Source organism: Malania oleifera, chromosome 3 (genome assembly GCF_029873635.1).
Source record: "Malania oleifera isolate guangnan ecotype guangnan chromosome 3, ASM2987363v1, whole genome shotgun sequence".
In the NCBI taxonomy this organism is placed as follows: Eukaryota; Viridiplantae; Streptophyta; class Magnoliopsida; order Santalales; family Ximeniaceae; genus Malania; species Malania oleifera.
The window spans coordinates 79,230,939-79,254,838 of record NC_080419.1 but is presented as its reverse complement, the minus strand read 5'-3'; the positions used below and the strand labels follow the sequence as shown (position 1 = coordinate 79,254,838).

The 23,900-nt window shown below is 35.7% G+C and overlaps 1 protein-coding gene across 1 annotated transcript in view; it reads left to right on the top strand.

The window, feature by feature from the left end:
• Positions 1–21,574, top strand: part of LOC131151929 (tocopherol cyclase, chloroplastic) — a 47,791-nt gene extending 26,217 nt beyond the window's left edge. The window contains exons 7-10 of the mRNA XM_058103432.1: positions 17,734–17,841; positions 18,390–18,506; positions 18,795–18,944; positions 21,142–21,574. Coding sequence (XP_057959415.1) covers positions 17,734–17,841; positions 18,390–18,506; positions 18,795–18,944; positions 21,142–21,318 — 552 coding nt within the window. The 3' untranslated portion in view covers positions 21,319–21,574. The remainder of the gene's footprint in view (positions 1–17,733; positions 17,842–18,389; positions 18,507–18,794; positions 18,945–21,141) is intronic.
• The last annotated feature ends 2,326 nt before the right edge of the window (positions 21,575–23,900 follow it).

Here is a 23,900-nt window from a genome sequence, read left to right as displayed (position 1 = left end):
TGCTTAAGTAGTTGAACCTGAAACAAAGATCTCAAGTGACTTAGATGATGATTGGCAATGTGAATTATTATCATTATTATTTTAAATTTTTTTAGTGCTTCGACATATGCTCTCGTCCCGCAAGGTTGAAGAAAAAGAAGATTGGAGGCGAACTAACATCTTTCAACTCAGGTGATTTGTCAAAAGCCGCTTTTGCACTTCTATTATTGATCTTGGTAGTTGCACAAATCTAGTTTCTGAAGAAGATGTGAAGAAGTTAAATTTGGAAGTTGAGCCTCATCCTGAACCATACAAATTTTCTTGGGTGAACAATACCAACTTGAAGGTCCATGCTTATTGCTTACATACCTTCAAAATTGGTTCCATTGTGGAGACAACACAATGTGATATCATTCCTCTCAAAATTTGTCACATCCTTTTGGGCCGCCCATGGTTATTTGATGGGGAGGTTATACATGATAGATATGAGAATTCTTGTTTAAGAAGTATAAGTTGATGCCATCTCGATCTTTTTCACTCTCCAAGTTGAAGCATATTGCTGGTTCCTTTCTTATGAAGCGAGATGATCCCATTTATGGTGATGGAGTCTTTGTTCTTTCCACAACTTGACAAAGCTGAGTTCTTTGGGGAAGGAGGGTATTGATGTAGGATGAGAAGTGGGTATTTGGATGGATCATTTGGACCCAATTTGGAAGCCTATGTTGAAGCATAGGTCAATGGTTTATTAGGTCCTAAACCCAAATCTGCTTGGTTAATTAGTTGTTTGTTGTGTGCATTTTGTTTGCTTGTAGTAGGATTATGTATTTTGAGGGCTTGTTTGTAATATCTGTGGATTTTAAGGGGAATGTTTGTAAGTTAATGTAGTTTTAGGGGTATATGTGTAATTTCATGTTTTAGAGGCCTTTGTTATAAATAGTGTGTGAAAGCCATGTAGAAGGTGGTTGTTGAATTTGAATTGAGAAAGTGAATGTGTGGTTCCTCTTTGTATGTCCACTACCCTATCTTCCTTTTCCTTCTTCCCTTTCCTCTCTTCTCTCTCATGGCTTTAGATCATTGATGTTGCTCTTGCATCATCCAATCTCACTCATATACTTCTACATTATTTGTTTCTTCGAAAGAGTAAGAGCAAACCACCAATTTGATTCAGCCAACCCGAGTACCAAACCAACCCGATCCGCGAATAACCCTAATATTGGCTTCATCATTCTGTGTAAATTTTTTAGTTGCTCCTCCAGTGTTCATCATATAATCCCATTTTGGTTTGAAATTTGAAGCCTACAAATTGCATTAGTATCATTCAAGTCTTGCCACAATCTTGGTTCTTGATAATTTGGATATATAATAAAATTTGGAGTTCAAATTCTTTCTAGTTGTGGAGACTATAGATAACTTTTCCTGTGATGCACTTAATGTCCTAATTTTTTTCACGCATAGCCGGTTCTAAACTCGGGTAATGGAGGAGGGTTGTGTTAGGTAGTTGACAGCTAACGTAAAATTTGTTAGACCACTATGATATGAATCCTTACCGAATATTTGTTGGGGCGTCCCCTACAAGCAACGCATAGCACTTGTACCATCTGGGTGTAGCGAAAAGTGGGCGAGGGTGGGCATAGGTCATCGCCTCGAAGAGACGTGTCGTGTCGGTGTTTGGGTACAATGTCAAATATGCGAGGGTTCTTGCATCATTTTGGACATGGGCTGGTAAAGAAGCTAGTTCAGGAAACTATGATTAGATTAGCAACTTGGAATATAGGGACGCTTACGGGTAAAAACATGGAAATTGTGGACACAATGATTAGAATAAAAATTAACATAATTTTCCTTCAAGAAACTAAGTGGATGGGGGAGAAGGATAGAGAAATTGATAAATCAAGATTTAAACTTTGGTACACAGGAAAAGAAAAAAATGAGAATGTAGTATGAATTATTATAGACAAAAACTTAAAAGAATAGCGTTGTTGATGTAAACAGAGTTGGGGATAGAATTATAAAAATCAAGATGGTATTAAGCCAAGAGATAATAAATATCATAGTGCCGATGCTCCTCAAGTAGGCTTAGCAGAAAATCTTAAGAGACAATTTTGGGAAGATATGGATAGTATAATACAAGGCATACAAGGGGCTAAGAAAATATTCATAGGAGGAGCTTTGAATGGATACATTGGAAGGGATAATAAAGGTTATGAGAGGATATATAGAGGATATGAACATGGAGACAAAAATGAGTCTGGGGAGATGATCTTAGACTTTACTAAGTCATATGATTTTATTATAATGAATACTTGTTTTAAGAAGAGAGAAAAACACTTAATAACCCTTAAAAAGAGGACAGAATAGAAGCTAGATAGATTTTTTTTTACTTTTTTTAAATAACTAGGAGGGTAGATTGTTTATCATGTAAGGTTTGTAAAGCCATACAACATAGAGTCTTAGTGTTAGATATATGTATTAAAAAATGGAAGAAAAATGATAAAAGAAACTAGTGTAAGAGAACTAGGTGGTGGAACCTAAAGGGAGAAAATATAATTTAAAGATAAAATGATCAAAGATGGGGATTGGACTATAGAGGATGGGATAGATACAAATACTCTTTGGAGTAGATTGACTAGCTCTATTAAAAAGATAACAAGAGAGATTTTAGGTTAATCAAGGGGAAGATTCTCGAATAGCAAAGAAAGGTGGTGATGGGATAAAGATGTCCAAAAGGCCGTAAGACAAAAATAATTTGGTATAAAATGTGGCGAAAATGTAGACGCATGAATAACTTTGAAAAGTATAAAGAGACAAGAAAAATGCAAAAAAGGCTGTTAGTGAAGCTAAACACAAATTGTTGGAATTGGTGTGATCCCAAGAGGGGGGGTGGGTGAATTGGGTTTTAAAAACTTTTGGCTAAATTAAGCATTTCGCTGATTTACCACATATCATATCCCATTCAATGTACATGCGTGTATGTAAAATAATTTTAACAGTAAAAGTAAACATACATGTGTGCAGTATATCTTATTTAAATCAAATGTGTGTATGCAAATTATTATGACATTAAACAAACATTTATACACATGCTGAAATTTAAGTGCAGGAATTTAAATAAGATAAAGAGAGGGACACAAGATTTGTTATCGAGGTTCGGCCAAACCAGCTTACGTCCCCGCTTTGGGCATACCCCCCAAGGATTGCACTATACCTACTCACTCATGGGTGGAGCAGAAACCATTTACATCCTCTCCTTATGGGGTGAGGAAAACCCCAGCTCAATTACTAGGCTGAGCCGAACTAGTCTCACTTACGGGGTTTAGACTCTCCAGTTCAATTTTCGGGCTGAACCTAACTAGTCTCATTTATGGGGCTGAAACTCCTCAGTTCAATTAACAGGCTGAACCCAGTCATGCAATAAAAATCATTTTTGTACATAATACAGTACTTCTAAATACAAGCAGAAATGTACACATTTAAGCTCAAATTCCAACACTCTAGTATGATATGAAATGTATGCTCAGTAGAGTAAGGGGTTGTTTCTCAAAATATTTTTCCAATCTTTGAACATAATATGTATGATGAAGACTTCAAAGATTTAAACCCTAAATCAAATATTTCTCCAAAAATATTTTCAATAAGACATACGAGAACCTAGGGTTATAGTTTCAAAAACTTTGCACACAACAAAATATATGCATTTAAAGATCTATGTGCAAATCAAAGCAAGTAAAAGCCCAAATAAAATATATGCGCTTTTTGAAAGGATTTTCTAAAGAATAATAAAGAGAGATTCGGAGAGTAAAAGATTTGCCTCAATGAAAGAGTTTTTGCAATAAAAATGTTTTTGGGGGAAACTTTGATTAGGATAAAATAGAGAGAAAAAATGGCTAATCAAAGTTGTTAATTTGAGTTATGAAAGGGGTGTATATAGACTTATGGAAATTTTTTACCGTTGGGGACACGTTGGGTATTATTAAAAAAGTTTAATTAATTTTTAACCCTAATTACCCCAGTTAAAAAATTGCAACCCGAGAGTTTCACTCGGTCCCCTGAACAGATGCAATAGGAAAAGTCAATTTTGAAGTTCGGGTGCCTGAAAAATGGTTCGGGTGGCTGAACTAGGCAATTCTCAAAATTTCTGAGATTCGGTCGCCTGGTCTCAAGTTCGGTCGTCCGAGGGTATTTTGAACGTGGAGTTTGGGCGCCCGGAGAAGGTGAAAAGTGACCGCTTTAAGGTTCGGTTGCCTGAACCAAGTCAAACTTGTTGACTAGTCAACCATTCGGTTGACCGAGGCTATTTGACTTGCCTGTGTTCAATCGCCTGAAGCCTCACAAACTAAAGTCTAAGTATATTTCAGTTAAAAATTAAGTGCTAGGATCTAGAGTCTATTTAAGGTCTAGGCATATTAATTTACCCTCAAAAACCTGACGTCGGTCGACCGAAGAGTCAGCCCTAAGGTCATTTGATTAACTTATGGTCTGTCTACGACAGTATTGAACATCCAAACATATCATGCATCCATATGCAATATATTATAGACCATGTAATAAAATAAATGCATATACAACTGAAATATGTCTTCTTCTTCCTTCTTTGCTCTTTGACTCAATGGAATACGCTAGATTTGAGCTTTAAGACCTCCCTTGGCTTTCATGTTTTCTTGATCTTATGTGTGACTTGAATAATATCTGTTCACGCACTAAAACATGCACATAAGAAACACTTGTGTTTATCAGCATCAAAATAGAGATCAGACTCAAAAAGCCAACAATCTCTCCCTTTTTGATAATGACAAACACATAAGAACAAAATGGGTATAACCTGAAAAGGTTCTCCCCAACAGTATGCATGGAAAATATAAGCAGTAAAGTTCAAGCATATTCATGAAAGAAGACATTGTAAATGATCATGCATTTAATTTTAGCATTCAAGTACAGACTCAGATATTTGCCCCTATGTGATTTGTCCCTAAAGAAAGCTTCCCCCTTTTGGTCATAAACATTTTGCTTATTAAAATTCTCCCCCTTTTGGCATAAGCAAAAAAGGCTAAGCTAAGTGAAAAATATTTTATCATTTAATCATAGATGTAGCAAAGAGAACTCCCCCCTTTTGAAAATAATTTTTTTTTTTATTTTACTTATAAAACTCTCTTTCTTTTTAGTATAAGATTTGGGTATAGACAATTTATAACTGTTAAAAATATAGCAATGAAGCACACACAATAGTTTAACTGGTCATTCAAATTTAAAAGGACATAATGAACGAGATCAGATAAATAATATACACAAACCATTTCAATTTAAGCACAACGTAAGACCTTGCAAAGATTAGAATTTAAAAAGCATACGGCATATGAAAAAATAGGTTTGAGCATAAACATGATCTAACAAGTTCACATGCATTTCATGAATGATGCATGAACCAGTTATTTAACAGCCTAAAAAAATTTATAAACAATATAATTTTATGACATAAAATTTTAAAATAATACAAGCACAGTCATGAAAACATAAAGCACACGAGCAAAATATAGAAATATTCTATATAAGTTCAATTCTTGCATTTATAAATGTATATATATAAATATATGTATGTATAAAAATATATCCCCTTTGATATTTGCAAATAGTACTAGGGGTTGCTTGTTGAAAAGAAAACTTTAATTTAATGCAAGCAAGCAACATTTTTCTGATTAAGCATTTAAGCACAACACAAAGTATGACCAGAAAAATAAACACAACCATATAAATACAGAGAAATTAAGTAAATTTAAAGCAAGGATCATATGACAAATCCAACGAACTTGTGGCAAAACAATATTTTTCAAATTAAGGTTTTCAATAACATCATTACATTAAATCATGTGCCACAAGATAAATTCAGAATAGATCTAAGCCAGAAGTTTGGGTGAGCATACAAGATAGAGATTTAAAGAAAAAATGCTCCCTTTATAAATTTGAATACGTGCTTAGATACTGTTAGCTACTCATACTGATACAAAGTATGAAAATTTATTAGAAGTTCAAACAGTATAAGTACCATTTTTCATTTTAAAACAAATTTTACTGGGTGTGTGTTGAACTGTTTGTATTTCACCAGTAAAATCTTTCCTAGAACACACATGCGCTAAAAATCAAAAACTAAGTCATGCATGGTGTTCATGTGCCCCAAGAACAATCCATATCAAATATTATTGCAATATAGATAGGATATGATATTCATGGTACCTAGAAGGACTCCGAACTCAAAAAGCGGAAACAATGAAAGTGAGTCTATGGGGCAGGTGCTATTAATTTTTCTTAAGGTTGGGGCTTATGCTCCCCGGTATGGTCTTAGGCACACATAAGTGCATTTACGCTCAAGGATGAATTTCATTCAAACACATTCATCACATGTTCATCCTTCTTAATTATTACTTAGCATGCAAGAGATTATTGACATTAAGTGCTTATTTATTTTTTTATTATGAGTGGGGCTTAATCCCCCCCTGTATATTTGCATGCACGCATACTTTCAATAAAGTTCAAGGATGATAGTCACTAAAAACATTTCTCATATTTTCATCCTTTCTAAGGATTTCAGTATGCAGCAAATATTGAACATTTAGCACACAACATGACATATTACATTTCAATTTAAATACACAATAGCCAATTAAGGCTATACTCAAGGGTAATACAATAGGGGATCAAAGAGGATGACACACCTCAAAACACGATGAGAGTCCGTAAAATGAAAAGCTCCCCCCAAGTCATGCAATTGTCCAAGTTTATGGACCATCATCAAAATATGGTAGGTTTAATTAAGAGGATGATGCTTTACCATTTGAGTCCTGAGTGAAACTGCATAACCAAAAAATTGGACCAAACGGTGTCTATGAACTAGTCCTTTCTAGGATGACAGAATGTGTACATGTTTTTGATTTACATAGTGGTTTGGATTTGACATGTACTTTACCTATATAGTTAATTTGCATGCATTTTCAACAAAGAGTGAGAATAATAATTTCATTATGATTCACTCATCCTTTCAAAAATGTTTGGGCATGCATTAAACTATCTATCCTAATTCATGGTTTCATTTATGGGAAAAATTCTACCGAAATTTCGGCAGCATTTCATCTGTAAATCGAATATCTTCCCAAATTTTCATGTACTTGAAACCTGATAGATTTAAGCAAGCAATATAAAATAATCTGCATCATGCAGATACCATTTAGTTAAAGGCATGCGAGAACCTATATCCGCTACCAGTATGCAATTCTCATCAACTGCATCCGCCATGCAGGAGGCATTCTAAACTAAGCATGCAATCAGGTAGTTCAATCAATATATCAAATAAAATATAAACTATCCATTAAATAATGCAAACATTTAAAAAGCACAGGATAGTGGCATTCAGCTCAAATAGCAGATTTAAACAAAAAATCCTTGCTCCCCCTCAGTTATGCAATTAAAGAATTTCATATTCAATAACAATATTTGGCATAACAAAATTTTCAAATATAAGGATCAGCTTTAAGTTCCATTGTGAATTTAGGGCTATATGATATATATAATATTAATTCCCTAAACTTAAAATCTGTGTGATGGACAAGTCATGCTATGTTCAAGAGTTTTAAACTTTAAGCAAGTGTATAGCATTTAAAAAGGTTTAGCAGTTTAAAACATTTCGTCCATCCGAAGGGGATAGCCAATATCTTCAAATTATCCAAATATGGTGATATACATATATTAGGAAAATAGATTGGATGTGCTCACAAAAGCTCATGTATTGTCTTGGTTTTCTTCAGTATGATAATAGTGTATACAAAATTTAGAATTTTAAGCACAAAACACTATTTGAGCGTTTAAAGTTCAAACCCCCTTTTCATTTAAAATAGACATCCTATGAGTATAACAAGTATTCCTATATGGCTTCTCATAAGATGATATACAATCAAAATACATGATTCATAAAAAGATATAACTCAACATAAACAGTATGAATCACGTCATTGAGAAATTAATAAAGTACAAGGAGGACAGATATACCTTTGAGTTTTACTCCTTCTTAGTCATTTAAGCTCGGAGTGGTGTTCATCTCTCTCTTGGTTTCTTATACGTCTTATGTTTCCCAAAATCCTTAGCACTAAGAACTAACATAAATTTTGCAAGAATATTAGTAGCTAAGGCATAAGATAAAGATATGCATGGCACTCAAATGATATGCATTAACACAATGTCATGCAAATTCAAAATTATTTTCAGGTTTGGGAAACTTTGTATTTTAAAAACATTTTGGATGGGATATTTTGACAAATACTTTCTAAATCCTCCAATCAATTGATTTTACAAAAGCATTTTCAATAATCAAACGGTAAAATCTATATAATATAAGCAGTAGAGGATTTGCAAAATATTGACCCTCAAAACAGGGATACACCGAAAAATGAGCCGTTGCAATCTTTATGCAAATAGCGGTTAAGCTTATTGCAACCGGACTTTGATACCAATTGTTGGAATTGGTGTGATCCCAAAAGAGGGGGTGAATTGGGTTTTAAAATTTTTTGGCTAAATTAAGCATTTCTCCGATTCACCACATATCATATCCCATTCAATGTACACGCGTGTATGTAAAATAGTTTTAACAGTGAAAGCAAACATACATGTGCGCAGTATATCTTATTTAAATCAAATGCGTGTATGCAAATTATTATGATATTAAACAAACATTCATACGCATGCTGAAATTTAAGTGTAAGAATTTAAATAAGATATAGAGAGAGACACAAGATTTGTTATCGAGTTTTGGCCAAACTAGCCTATGCCCCCGCCTTGGGCATACCCCCTAAGGATTCCACTATACCTGCTCACTTACGGATGGAGCAGAAACCATTTACATCCTCTTCTTACGGGGTGAGGAAAACCTCAACTCAATTATTAGGCTGAGCCGAATTAGTCTCACTTATGGGGCTGAGACTCCCCAGTTCAATTTTTGGGCTGAATCGAACTGGTCTCATTTACGGGGTTGAGATTCCCCAGTTCAATTAATAGGTTCAGCCATACAATAAAAACCAATTTTGTACATAATACTGTGCTTCTAAATACAAGCAGAAATGTACACATTTAAGCTCAAATGCAAACATTCTAGTATGATATGAAATGTATGCTCAGTAGAGTAAGGGTGTGTTTCTCAAAATATTTTTCTAATCTTTGAACATAATATGTATGATGAAGACTTTGAAGATTTAAACCCTAAATCAAATATTTCTCCAAAAATATTTTCAATAAGACATACGAGAACCTAGGGTTATAGTTTCAAAAACTTTGCACAAAACAAAATATATGCATCTGAAGATCTATGTGCAAATCAAAGAAAGTAAAAGTCCAAATAAAATATATGCTCTCTTTGAAAGGATTTTCTAAGAATAATAAAGAGAGATTTAGAGAGTAAAAGATTTGCCCCAATGAAAGAGTTTTTGCAATAAAAATGTTTTTGGGGGAACTTTGATTAGGATAAAATTAGAGAGAAAAAATGGCTAATCAAAGTTGCTAACTTGAGTTATGAAAGGGGTATATATAGACTTAAGGAAATTTTTTACCGTTAGGGACACGCTGGGTATTATTAAAAAAGTTTAATTAATTTTTAACCCTAAATACCCTAATTAAAAAATTGCAATCTGAGAGTTTCGGTCGACCGAGCCATAGATTCGGTCGCCCGAACAGACACAATAGAAAAAGTCAATTTTGAAGTTCGGGTGCCTAAAAAATGGTTCGGGTGACTGAACTAGGCAATTCTCAAAATGTCTGAGATTCGGTCGCCCGGGGAGGGTGAAAAGTGACCGCTCTAAGGTTTGGTCGCCTGGGGACACTTAGTTCAATTTGGTTCGATTGCCCGAACCAAGTCAAACTTGTTGACTAGTCAACCATTCGGTTGATCGAGGCAATTTGGCTTGCCTGGGTTCGGTCACCTGAAACCTCACAAACTAAGGCTTAAGTCCTGTTTCAGTTAAAAATTAACTACAGGAACCTAGGGTCTATATAAGGTCTAGGCATATTAATTTACCCTAAAAAACCTGGCATCAGTTGACCGAAGAGTCAGCCCTAAGGTCATTTGATTAACTTACAGTCTGTCTACGGCATAACTGAGCATTCAAACATATCATGCATGCATATGCAATATATTACAGATCATATAGAAAAATATATGCATATACAACTGAAATATGTCTTCTTCTTCCTTCTTTGCTCTATGACTCCATGGAATACGTTAGATTTGAGCTTTAAGACTTCCCTTGGCTTCCATGTTTTCTTGATCTTATGTGTCACCTGAATAATACCTCTTCACGCACTAAAACACGCACGTAAGAAACATTTGTGTTTGTCAGCATCAAAACAGAGATCGAACTCAAAAAGCCAACACAAGTCATTTAATAGTTTGTATAATAGATTAGATACAAAAGAAAGGGAAAAAGATATATTTAAAGTTGCTAATGCTAGAGAAAGGAAGAGTAAGGACTTAAGAAATATAAAGTGTATAAAAAGTGAGGATAATATTGTCTTGGTTAAGGACGAAGGCATAAAAGAAAGATGACTAAGTTACTGTAGTAAGTTGTTAATGAAAATCAAATAGAAGATTTAATTTAGAATTGAAAAATGAGGAAAAGTATAAAAATATGAGATTTATTCGTGAAATTATAGTTAACAAAGTTAAGTTTGCACTAAAAAAAATGAAAAATGGAAAAGTTATAGGACTGGATAACATCGGAAAAGCTATAGGACTGGATAACATCCCAATTGAAGTTTGGAAATGCTTAGGTAATAACGGAATTATATGGTTAAATAATTTATTTAACACAATTATAAAAACTAAGAAAATGCTAGATAAGTGGAGGAAAAACACTTTAATACCTATATACAAAAATAAAGGAGATATTCAAAATTATAATAACTATTGTGGAATTAAATTTATGAGCCATATGATGAAACTGTGGGAATGGGTAGTTGAACAAAGATTAAGGTTAGAAACGAAGGTCTCAGAAAATCAATTTGGTTTTATGTCTGTGAGATCTACCACAAAAATTATATATCTTTTAAGAAGATTAATGAAAAAGCTTAGGGAAAATATGAGGGTTTTGAATATGATATTTATTGACTTAGAGAAAGCATATGATAGGGTACCTAGGGAAGTTCTATGGTGGATTTTAGGAAAAAAAAAAGTGTATGTAGTAGGTATACTGATGTCATTAAGGATATGTACGATGGAGTAATGACTAGTGTAAGGACTATAGATGGAGAAGCTAGAAAATTTTCAATCACCATAGGTGTACATCAAGGATCTGCTTTGAAAGACTATAGATAGATAAACTAGAAAATTTTCAATCACCATAGGTGTACATCAAAGATTTGCTTTGAGGCCTTACCTTTTTTGCTTTAGTGATGGACCAACCTACCAAGAGCTTTCAAAATGAGGTTCCATGGTGTTTGTTGTTTGTAGATGATATTGTATTGATTGATGAAACTAGGGGTGGAGTAGAGACTGAATTAGAATTATGTAGAGAAATTTTGGAATCTAGAGGCTTTAGGATAAGTAGAAATAAGACATAATATATGAAATGTAATTTTAGTAATGATAGGAGGAATAATGGAAATAAAGTTAAACTTGATGATGAAGAAATAAATAGCACTTGTAGATTTTGATACCTTGGATCTATTATGCAAACTGAAGGAAAAATTGAAGATGATGTAATGTAGAGTTAAAGCAGGTTGGGTAAAATGGAGAAGTGTTTCAAGTGTGCTTTGTGATCGTAGAATACCCTTAAAATTAAAAGTGAAGTTTTATAGGATGACTATAAGACCAGCTATATTATATGGATTAGAATGTTGGGCGTCGAAGAAACAAAATATCCAAAAAGTAAAAGTTGCCAAGATGAGAATGCTTAGATGGATGAGTTGTATAACATTGAAAGATAAACTAAAGAATGAACATATTCGCGGTAAGTTAGGTGTGGCTCCTATAGAATATAAGATAAGGGAGGGATGACTGCAATGTAGGCCACAAAGTGCTCCAGTGAGGAATAGTGAGTTAATTACTGTGGGGGCAGTAGAAGGGGTAGGGGTAGGCCTAAAATAACTTGGAATGAGATAGTGAATAAAGATTTAATAGCCCTGATGAAATCAAAATAGGGTTTTTTGTATACATTATACTTATAATACAATCGGGTATGCTAAAGATGGAAACAATCTTCTAAAATAATCTCTCTCAATAATAGACAATTCTCTATATAAATATTTCTTAAATCACTCCAAGACACTCGGGATTTCTACACTCCCCCTCAAGTTGGATCATAGATATTGATTATATCCAACTTGCAAATGAAATCATCAAAACTCTGTCGGGCTAACCCTTTGGTAAAGATGTCTGCTGTTTGTTCCTTGGTAGGAACATAAGTCATACAAATGGTTCCTTCTTCAACCATTTCTTTGATAAAGTGTCCGTCCACTTCTAAATGTTTAGTTCTGTCATGTTGAACTGGATTGAGAGAGATACTGATGGCTACTTTGTTATCACAATAGAGTTTGATCGGGAATTTCACCGTGATCTCTAGTTCTTCCAAAAGTTTCCGTAACCACAGTCCTTCACATATCCCTTGTGCAACTACCCTAAACTCAGCTTCAGCGCTACTTCGAGCCACTACATTCCGTTTTTTACTCCTCCAAGTCACCAAATTTCCCCGTACATAGGCGCAATATTCGGTGGTAGACCTTCTATCTTCTGCTAATCTTGCCCAATCAGCATCTGTGAAAACTTCTACTTCCTTGCTTTCACACTTCTTGAAGAAGAGTCTTTTGCCCGGAGAACCCTTGAGATACCTGAGAATCTTGTACACAGCCTCTAGGTGAGTCTCCTTTGGTGAATGCATATGTTGGCTTACCACACTTACTGCAAATGCGATGCCGGGTCTGGTATGTGATAGATAGATTAGTTTACCATTCAATCTCTGATACCTCTCCTTTTCAACCAATATTCCGCAGTCTTCAACTTTTTTTACTGCTTCAATGGGGGTTTCACTAGGTTTGCATCCAAGCATGCCAGTTTCGGTCAGGAGATCAAGGTAATACTTTCACTGAGAGACACTAATACCTTTTTTTGATCTAGCAACTTCCATTCCCAAGAAGTACCGCATTTGTCCCAGGTCTTTAACTTCAAACTCAATAGCTAGGACTTTCTTTAATCTTTCCATTTCCACTGTATCATCTCTAGTTAGGATTATATCATCAACATACACAATCAGATTTGTTTTCTTCCCACTTTCATACTATGGGAAAAATATAGTGTGATCTGATTCCCCTTTTCGATATCCTTGGTTCTTTATCACCTTCGCAAATCTGTCAAACCATGCTCTAGGAGATTGCTTGAGTCCATACAAGGACTTCTTGAGTTTACATACTCTGTTTTCTTCACCTTTCTTAGTGAAACCTGATGGTATTGTTATGTAGATTTCTTCTTCTAACTCGCCATTTAGAAATGCATTCTTAATGTCGAGTTGCTGAAGTGGCCAATCCAAGTTGGCTACCAAGGACAGGAGAACCCGAACTGTATTCAATTTTGCCACTGGTGCAAATGTCTCCGTGTAGTCAATGCCATAAGTCTGTGTAAACTCTGTTGCAACAAGATGGGCTTTATACCATTCCACTGTACCATCAACTCTATATTTCACCTTGAATACCCATTTGCTGCCTACTGACTTCTTTCCTCTTGGCAAATTCATAACATTCCAAGTTCTATTCTTTTCCAGGGCCGCATTTTCTCCATGTTGGCTTCCCTTCATTTAGGAATCTCCAAGGCTTCTTGTATTTTTTTTTGGAATTTTTATCCTGTCAAGGTTAGAGGTAAAAGGACGACACCCTATAGACAGAGTTTTATAAGACATGAATTTTGAAATGGGATGGAGAGTACATGACCTAGTTTGTTTTCTGAGAGCAATGAGTAAATTGATGTCATCAGGTGCAGACTTATCAGAAGGAAGATCATGACCATTTGGATCTATTACCTGATTGGGATTAGGCATGGACTCATTGTTGCTCGGAGCTATCACAGATTCCAACTCTCTTGGTGCCTCAAGTATAAGATTCTCCCTGTTCTTTGATTTTGGCTTCCTTAAGTAAACAAGTATCTCCTTGTTGTTTTGTTTGTCTGCATCTCCCCCTGAATTTAAGTGGGGTCTTTTGTACATGACAGATTAGGGAATGGTGTAATGAAAGTGGTGTTGACGGACTCAGTGTATGACACAAATTCATCAACAGAGAAATCAAAGAATAGGTCTCCACTCCAATTCTCCCCCTGAAGTGAGGGCTTTTGGAAGTAAGGAGTGGTTTCAAAGAACGTGACATCAAGGGTAACAAACAATTTTTTTTTTGTGACAGGATCATAACATTTATAATCTTTCTAAGTAGGAGATTAACCAATAAAAAAGCCCTTAATGGCACGAGGCTCCAATTTATCCCTATTGTGAGCATGAACATGTACAAATGCAGTACATCCAAAAATTTTTAGGGAGAGATTGGAGTTGAGCTGAGAGTTGGGAAAACATTCTTGGAATTTTTGGAGATGAGTGACAAAAGAAAGAACCCGACTAGGCATTCTATTAATAAGATATGTAGCTGTTAAAATGACATCACCCCAAAAATATTTTTTCATATTGTTTAGTGAACATCAATGCCCGAGCTACTTCAAGAATATGCCTATTTTTGTGTTCGGCAACCCCATTTTGTTGAAGGGTATCCACACAGGAACTTTAGTGGATGATTCCATTTTCTTGAAGATAATTTCCTAATATATTATTGAAATATTCTGTTCCATTATCAGTACGCAAGATTTGAATGTGAGTTTGGAATTTTTTTTGAATCATGGAGTGGAAATTGATAAAAATAGAATAGACTTTAGTTTTATCTTTCAACAGGTAAACCCAACAATTACGAGTGCGATCATCTCAATAAAAGTAACAAACCATTTTGTGTGAATGCGATTAAGAGAGCGTGAGGGCCCCCATAAATCATTGTGAATCATAGTAAAAGGTCTGGATGGTTTGTATGTGGATTTTGGAAAGGAATTGCGTTAGTGTTTTGCAAGTTCACAAATCCCACACTGAAAATTAGAAGACGTCTTATTTAAACAAATGGAAGGAAATAAATGTCTTAAATATTGAAAATTTGGATGACCCATCCTAGAAGGCCATAACAAAATTTCACTATCCCTAGAAACAGATGTAGAATCACAAATATCAGTTTGACATTGTTTACTCATATTCACCTCCTCAAAGTAGTAGAGTCCCTCACACTCCTTAACACTGTCAATCGTCTTCCTCGATGATAGGTCTTGGAAAACACAGTGAGAGGAAACGAATTTAGCGGAGCAAGTGGAATCTTTTATCAACTGGATAATGGATAACAAATTGCAAGACAACCTAGGGACGTGTAGTGCAGATTCTAGAGTTATAGAGTCAGAGATTCGAATACTCCCTTTGCCTGCAACAGATGAGAGTGATCCATCTGCAATTTTAACTTTTAAATTTCTAGCACAAGGTGAATAGGATGAGAACAGATGATAGGAATTGGTCATATGATTAGAGGCACCAGAATCAATTATCCATGGTGATTTGTAATGAGAGATGGTGTTTAAGGTTGTCAAAAAATTACCTCGGTGGGCTAAAGAACCAGAAGGAATATGTGTGGAAGACTGACTCGATGCTTGAATGGTAGAGAACATTTTATAGAGTTGCTCCAACTGTTCTGGATTGAATGCGCCACTTGAAGTGGAATTATTATTTTTCTCACCTTGTGGTTTCTCGGTTGGGTTATCAATAGCAGCTTGGTAGCCACGATTTTTGGGGTTTTGTCTTGGCTTCCAATCTGCGGGCTTCCCATGTATTTCCTAGCAAATTATCTTGAGTGGTTCGGTTTGCTGCAGTGCTCACACCGGGGTCTTCCTTTTTGCATTTTTTGGCTTGTCCTAGTAGGAGTTCCTTTTGAAATGGGGGTAGACATTTCGGGCCCATTGTTTTCGATCAGAATCGACTCCTTCAACATTACTTTGCGCCAGTTTTCCTCTTGCCTCACCTTCGAGAAAACTTCCCGAGTTGAAGGCAAAGGACGTCGGCCGAGAATCCTCCTTCGCACCTCGTCCAAGTCCTGGTTGGGTCCGGCCAAAAATTCGAAGACTTGTTCATTCTCAAGTCTTTTCTTGTATCGAGCACTATCTTTAGGGCATTCTCATTCTTCCTCAATGCTTAGGTCGAGTTCTTGCTAGAGACTCGTCATCTCCATATGGTAGTCTGTGACTTCTCTTTCTCCTTGGCGCATCTGCCATAGCTGAGTTTTGATCTCAAATATTTGAGAGTAGCTTTCAACGTTCGAGTATGTCTCTCGGATAGCATCTTAGATGTCCTTTGCCGACGGTAGGAACAAATAGGTCTTTTCGATTGAAGGTTTGATGGAGTTCACCAGCCACGCAGTCACCATGGAGTTCTTTGACTTCCACTTCTGCAAAGCTACAACGTCGGTTGAGGGCTTCTTCTTCTCGCCGGTAAGGGAGCCTAACTTTCCTTTGCCGTAAATCATGAGTTTGATTGACCAAGCCCATTCATGGAAATTCTTTTCGTTCAGTCTCTCCACCGAGAGTGGGAAGGACGAGCTGTCTAGCCTATTTGAATTCAAGGTGGAGGTGGCTTCAGTCTCGCTGTCGAGAGCTTCAGAGGTGCTCGATCCTCTGTTGTTGACGGCTCCTTCTGCCATTGTTAACTAAGATTATAGAAACCCTAGCTCTGATACCATGAAATCAGAATATGTTTTCTGTATTTCTTGAATGAATAATTTGTACAAGCCGATACATTATACTTATAATACAATTGGGTATGCTAAAGATGGAAACAATATCCTAAAATAATCTCTCTCAATAATAGACAATTCTCTACATAAATATCCCCTAAATCACTCTAAGACACTTGGGATTTCTACATTTGAATTTGTCAAAAGAAATAGTCCATGATCGCATAAATTGGTGGAAAATGGTTCATTTAGCCGACCCCACCTAGTGGGACTTAAGGCTTGGTTTTGTTGTTGTTGTTGTTGTTGTTGTGGGAGAATATAAGTGCAGCACCGAGACAATGATTATTATATTTTCATAATTTTTTATTCAGCTTTTTTTTTTTTTTTAATTTTTTTATTTAGGTTGTGTTTGAGAGCATGGATGATAGACCTTGAATTTGAATTTTTATGGATTTGGGCAAAACTCAATATAAATTTGTATTGTATTTGGTCCAAATCCACACAAATCCAATATCAAAACACCACTCCCCAACACAAGGATAGGTTTTTTTTTTGCTGGGATAATACCTTTTAGATTTTTGGAAATTTTATTTAAGGAATTACTATTTTTAACATTATTTTTCTGTTTTTGAAGCATTGTTTCTGTAAAGAATCCAATTTATTATGTTTTATTTATAGTTGAATTGAAATTGATTTGTGTTGGACTTTGGTCCTGCATCATTCCAATTAGACTGTGGTTTACAATGTTTTGTTACTTTACTAGTGACCGCCCATCGCTGATTTGTTCTTAATTGCTTTAAAGTAGGTTTGGTGCTGCATTCTTTGTCCAGTTGTAGTCACTTCATCATTGATGTACTGCTCTCTTATTTATGCACTGCAATTGTCTGCATCTGCACTGATGGATAATTGTTTAGAGCTTCAATCTAAATGGTTGATGTATTATTGCAGGTTCAATGCAATGTCTTTGAAGGTGCAAGTGGAGAAGTTGCTTTGACTGCTGGTGGTGGGTTGAGACAGCTACCAGGACTGACTGAGTACTTCGAAAGTGCTGCAATGGTACATTTGCTGCACTGGTACATTTTTGTGTGACATCCAGTATCAATGCTGCTCTTAGTTTCTTAACTCTGTCAATTTTCATGAAAATAAAATTCAATTTGCTAGAAAAATTAGAAGAAAGACAGGATGGTGGAAAGAACACGAGAAATTATGATTGCAGTCTTTCTGCCACCAGGGAATTCCTTCAGTGAATTGCCTGATTTGGTGAAGAAAGTTTCTTTGCAAAGATGTGTATTTTGGGAAGAGTGGTGTTTCGATATTGGAGAGAGATCTAACTTGCTACTTGCTATAAAAATGGTTGTGATGAAGCAATGATCTGACAAAAAAAAAAAATGTATGAATAAACAAAAAATAAAGATGGGGGAAAGAAAATGGATCAGGTCATCCAATTTCCCACTCTTCATCAAATTATGTATTACTGCTTATTTAATATGCACATATGATTTACAGGATTTCTTCTCATGAATAAGATGAAAAACTAAATAGGAACCAATCTTTTCTCAATATATTAGTATTGACGGTATCTATTTTGATATTGACTGGTGCAGATTGGAATACACTATAGTGGAAGCTTTTTTGAATTTGTTCCATGGAATGGAGTTGTCAGCTGGGAAATTGCTCCCTGGGGCTACTGGTCAATGTCCGCAGAGAATGAAACGCATAAGGTACTTTTTTTTTGCTAGATAAACACATAAGGTGCTTGCATGTATAGAAAAGCCCTTTGCACTTCTTATATGTTTGCCTTACTGGTAGTCTCACATAACAAACATGTTTGTGGAGATAAAGTTTGCACCATTTTGGCCATTTCCCATGATTTGAATAAGAGAAGCCTGATAGGCAGAAACATACATCCCATGCAGTAGATACGAAACCTGTTTCAAACCTTTTGAATAGATGCAGCAGTTATATTTAGTCTGTAATTATATCAACATTTTTTTCCCCCTTTTTGGCAGGTAGAATTAGAGGCAACTACAGAGGACCCTGGTACCACATTGCGAGCTCCGACAGCAGAGGCTGGCCTTGCTCCAGCTTGTAAAGACACTTGTTTTGGTCTCTTAAGATTGCAAATGTGGGAACGAACGAATGATGGTAGCAAGGGGAAGGTTTGTTTCTCATTAATAAATTGAGGATCAAAGAAATAAAATTCTGTTTCTGTTCTAGCTATGCTTTAAGCAACATAAAAATGTTAGTGTTATCTTAAGAGAATTGGTTTTAAGGCTCAAGTGTTCTATATTTTACCTTGAAATATCATAATATGATGTGGTCACCCAACAGTTTATTATTTTGACCTTACCTCATAAGACTACGGAAGAGGAAAGAGGTGAAGCCACCTTCCTGGGACTTTCCCCAGACTTCTGTCCAGCCTAAGGACCTTCTCTAAGCTTAGAGCTCCTGTCTTTTCACTTAGGGTGTACCAATTCATTTCAACACTCTTATGGTTGTCCACCCTAAAAACAAAACAAAGGCTTGACTCATTAACGGCTTCAGCTCCAGCAATCAATGACTAAGTTAAACATGGAATTCCAATTCCTCTTAAAGGATTTAAGGAAGGCATACTGTTGCATATACTCCTTGATGAATGTAAGCAGTTCCTTAAGCTCGATAACATGACTCACTTGTTTGATGCTAAACTACTAGTCAACCACCATAAAGGGTGTTCTCTAGAGAAAATTATGGACTGTTCTGCTATGGGTTCATTGATTTCAGATTGGAAAAGAATGGTATAACTGTATATGACGTCAGCTTATTCTGACTCTTCCCAATATTTGCATAGAAGAACCATGGTTGGAACCTGATCCTGCAGTTGTTTGCGCAGCTCTCTCTCTCTCTCTCTCTCTCTCTCTCTCACACACACACACACACACACACACACACACGCACGCACACTCACACACACACACACACATGCACGCACGCACACACACAAAGAGCTGCCCATAGTTCTGTGCTATTTATTGGTCAATTTAGAAATCTATTATGTTTCCTCTTTTCTTCATAGTTCAGTTTTACGTTATATTAGATCTTAAATGATTGGTTCTTCCTATACTTTAGAGTAGGGCTGCAAATGAGTTGAGCCAAGATGAGCTTCAGCATGCTCGGGCTCGGCTTGACAGAGTGGGAGCTCGGCTCAGGCTCGAGCTCGGGCTGATTTTATGAATGACCGAATAATAATAGTATCATCCACCTATTTTGTTTGGGTTGGGATTTATGCCTCTCTCCTTGGGTGATTGGGCTATAGTATTGGACTCTTGGGATTGGGCCAACTTAACAAGCCTATTAATGAGCTCACTATTGAGCTCCTTGACAAGCCTAATAAACATGCCCATTCGAGCTAGTTATTAAGCTGCTTACAAGCTGAAACAAACAAAGCCTGGTGGTGCTCACGCTCAGCTCATTTACAGATTGAGCCTAAAAATTAGGCTTGAGGCTTGTTCATTTGGATAATAAATGAGCCTGAATGAGCCCTTACCAAGTGGAGCTCTTGAGTTGTTCGTTAGTGACTTGGTTGTTTGCAGCCTACTTTAGAGCCTATATTTTCTGTCGTAAAAGTGGTTCTTTTGTTGCAGTGCATGGCAAGATAATATAGGGTATTGAACTTACCCTGTCTAAGGTGTCTGAACATATAAAATATCTCAACTGAAAATTGGCAAGAGTACAGAAAATGTCATTTGACTAACGAATGCAGTTTTCTTGATACTTTCCTTGTTTTATTGTGGTTACACTATTTGTGGCCTTAGGAATTATGTTGATGACCAATAACCAACCCCATGTTTGTCAGGTGGGGAATCCAACTATTCTACCTTTCTATACTTTCAGTTGAAATGGGGATATGAATAGGCAGATTTTTTTTTTAATGTGCAGTGCCATCAGTTAATCTATATCCAACTATTAGTGTTTTTCACCAAAATACTGTTCAAGCAATTTACACTATGGTTACCTGCCAAGGCAATAGTCTATTGGAAAGAACCAAATTTTGGATGCTACAATAAATTTACCATTTTTTAGATCCTGACCCCAGCTCAACCACACCACATCCACCTAGGTTGTTCCCCCACAAAAGAAAAAAAAATACCTGCACATGCATTATATTTTCTTATTTTAATTGTTCTTCCCACAACATTTCTAAAATGTGGTCTGCCCAAGTTCTATTGTCTGATGCTCCTTTACACTGGCTTCATCGGTAGATTTCGGTTGGAAGTGATTTTATAAATTTCTTAGGTGACTGTCATTTTTCAAATTATAGTTGAATTGTATGTTTAATAATGTGCGAGTTGATATTGTTGTCCTTGTTATTTGTAGATTATTTTGGATGTTACGAGCAACATGACAGCTGTAGAAATTGGGGGAGGACCATGGTTCAACACCTGGAAAGGCAAGACCTCCACGCCAGAGCTCCTTAGCCGTGCTCTTGAAGTTCCTGTTGACGTGGAGGGAATTTTTGGTTTGGTTCCTTTTTTAAAGCCTCCGGGTCTATAGCAGTCATCACAGGGATATATTAAAGGGAAATGAGCATTTTTTTTATGACTAGCATGCTTGGTGGAAGGGGAAGATTAGGAAGATGGCGAAGATTAGGAAGATGGCACTATCTTTGTCAATTTAAAGATTGGTGTTTTAGTTAAACTATGGTAATGCATAATGTTTTTATTGTAGAATCTCGAGCCTTGAAGTGGCGACAATGTGCTTGACTTGGAGCAAGTTTGATGGAATGAAACTGCTTAATTTGGAATTCAAACTGTTAATTGTTATAGTTCCATTTTGTGCTCTGCATTTTTACTTTTATAGGCATTTTCGATTGTAAATCACTGTCAGTCATTTCAATCTGCCCCAAGAATTCATTTGCAGTTCTTTTTGGGTTTTTTGTCAAAAAAATGGTGCAACTAGAGGACTAGATGACTAAAGGTCCAGGGTCCGCAGATTGGACCTTTCGACCTTTGATTGCTGTTAGGTTGTGTTTTAAGAGTATAAATTTGAGATTTTCAATTTGAATTTGTATAGATTTGAATGAAAATTTTCATTATATTTTATTCAAATTCATATAAATTCAAATCTATGTAACTTTTCCAAGCATGTGGTAACATGTAAATTTCTATAATGTACGGTTCCAAATATTGAACACGGTTTTCTTATTTGGCAACCTGATGAATGGCTACCCCAGATTCCCTACAAAGAAACATAGAAAGAGGAGGAAAAAGTTGGGTTGTTAGAAAGAGAATAAAGATTAAAACAAAGAGTATCAATTAGCCTCCTTTGATTTTTCTCTTGCTAATAGTTTATAGGTCGGATTTGGCATTGTAAGCTCTCCCTGCCTGGCATTTGGCTCAGGTTTGAATTTTGGGATCTTCCTCTTGATGCAAGATCCTGCCAAGAAGAATTATGCATTGGTAATTTTGTTGTGTTCTGCAGGGGCTTTTTAACTGTTAGCTTCGGGTTTTTGCATTACTGGTTTTTTTCAACTTTAAGAGAAAGTAGAAAGGGATATGACATAGAAGAGGGGAGATCTCCCATTGAATAGCATAGGTCTAGTGGTCCTCTAATGTACTGGAAAAAATTTTAAACTTGTATAGATTGTCATTCCATTTATTGCATATTCAAATTAATTATACCAACCTTTTTTCTTGAAAAACTTATTTGGAGGCGTGGTAAAAATGTTAACTTTATTTTTTACAATAATTTGGCAAAATAAAAAATAAGGTAGGGAAACAGGAGAGAGAATTGAAGAATAGAGGAGAAAATAGAGAGACAAGAAAGATAAAGAGGTCATGAGGGTTGATTATGAGGAAGTTAGAACTTGCTATATGTTTGGCATGTAAGAAAACGTTATCGGATTTATCAGTTAATTTTGTCATTTCAAAATTTTGTTCCATTCTCCTACCCTATTTTATTTTCACAAACCAAAAATGATGTTAGAACCTATCTTGTGAAAGGTGAAATCTAAAATTGAATGAACTTTGTTATAACTTTTGTATCATTCAAGAAAAGTTTTCTAAATTCTACCACTTATTGGTGCACGTTTATAAACTCATTGGATCCTAATGACTACACAAGTAGGACTAGGTAAAGATGAAGTCACAATAACTTACTTGATTTTGCCATCTCTGATGCCTAGTTTCAAACTGTCCCACTTAAATTTTTTTTTCTGATAGATTAAAATACAAGCTTTAAGGAACAAAAGGGTATGGTCATTGATTTTCACTAGAGTTGGTTCCTAAAATTTGGAATCATATTCGGATAAACTTTAGGATGAAGGATAAAACAATATCTATACCTACAAAATGAAGAGGTATCTTAGCATCAAGCGTGTAGCTTAAGGTAATTAAATTTAAGGGATGAAAGGATGGTAACTCCCAAACAAAGTAGGGAAAATGAACAGGCATGGACCTTTATGGGCTTATAATTCATACAGATTAAAGGTCCCTAGCATTGAAAGTCGATAAGGGTGCATCACCTATAAAGGATTCCTATAGAAGGCAAAGGGAAAACATATTTTTACATTGCCGCCATATTTTATCCTTACTTCTTTGGTCTCTAACTTGAGCATTAGAGAGATCTCTCGTAGTATTTCTTGGCTCCTTCAAGCTCTTTCTACTTATTTTTTAGGAAATTGAGGATGCGAATTAGTTCAATGAATTTTGATAGCAACAATTCGGTGCTCATTGTGGGGTCGGAAGAAGTATTGTTGACATAGATCACGAGGACCTCGAATAAATTTTGTTCTAGTCACTTGGACATTCTTTTGATTTTTGGCGTTAACAAATTGATGCACCATGTAGGCAAAGTTTGATTCCTCCAGGAAGATCCTTGTAGCTAGAGGGAAAAAAAGAGAGGAAGTGAGAGCCACCTTGATCGACCCTCAAATTGAGAAATATCCACAACCGTAATCACCAAATTCTTGCGCGCAACATATTGTTGGATAATCATTTTTCTTAATATGTACTTAGTTTTACAAGTTAGCTTAATTATCTTATTTGTAGATTGTGGGTATATAAGCAATTTAATGAATGTAATTTTAATTTTAAAGTTTAAAAAAATTATGACTTTCTATTATCTTCTCAACTTCT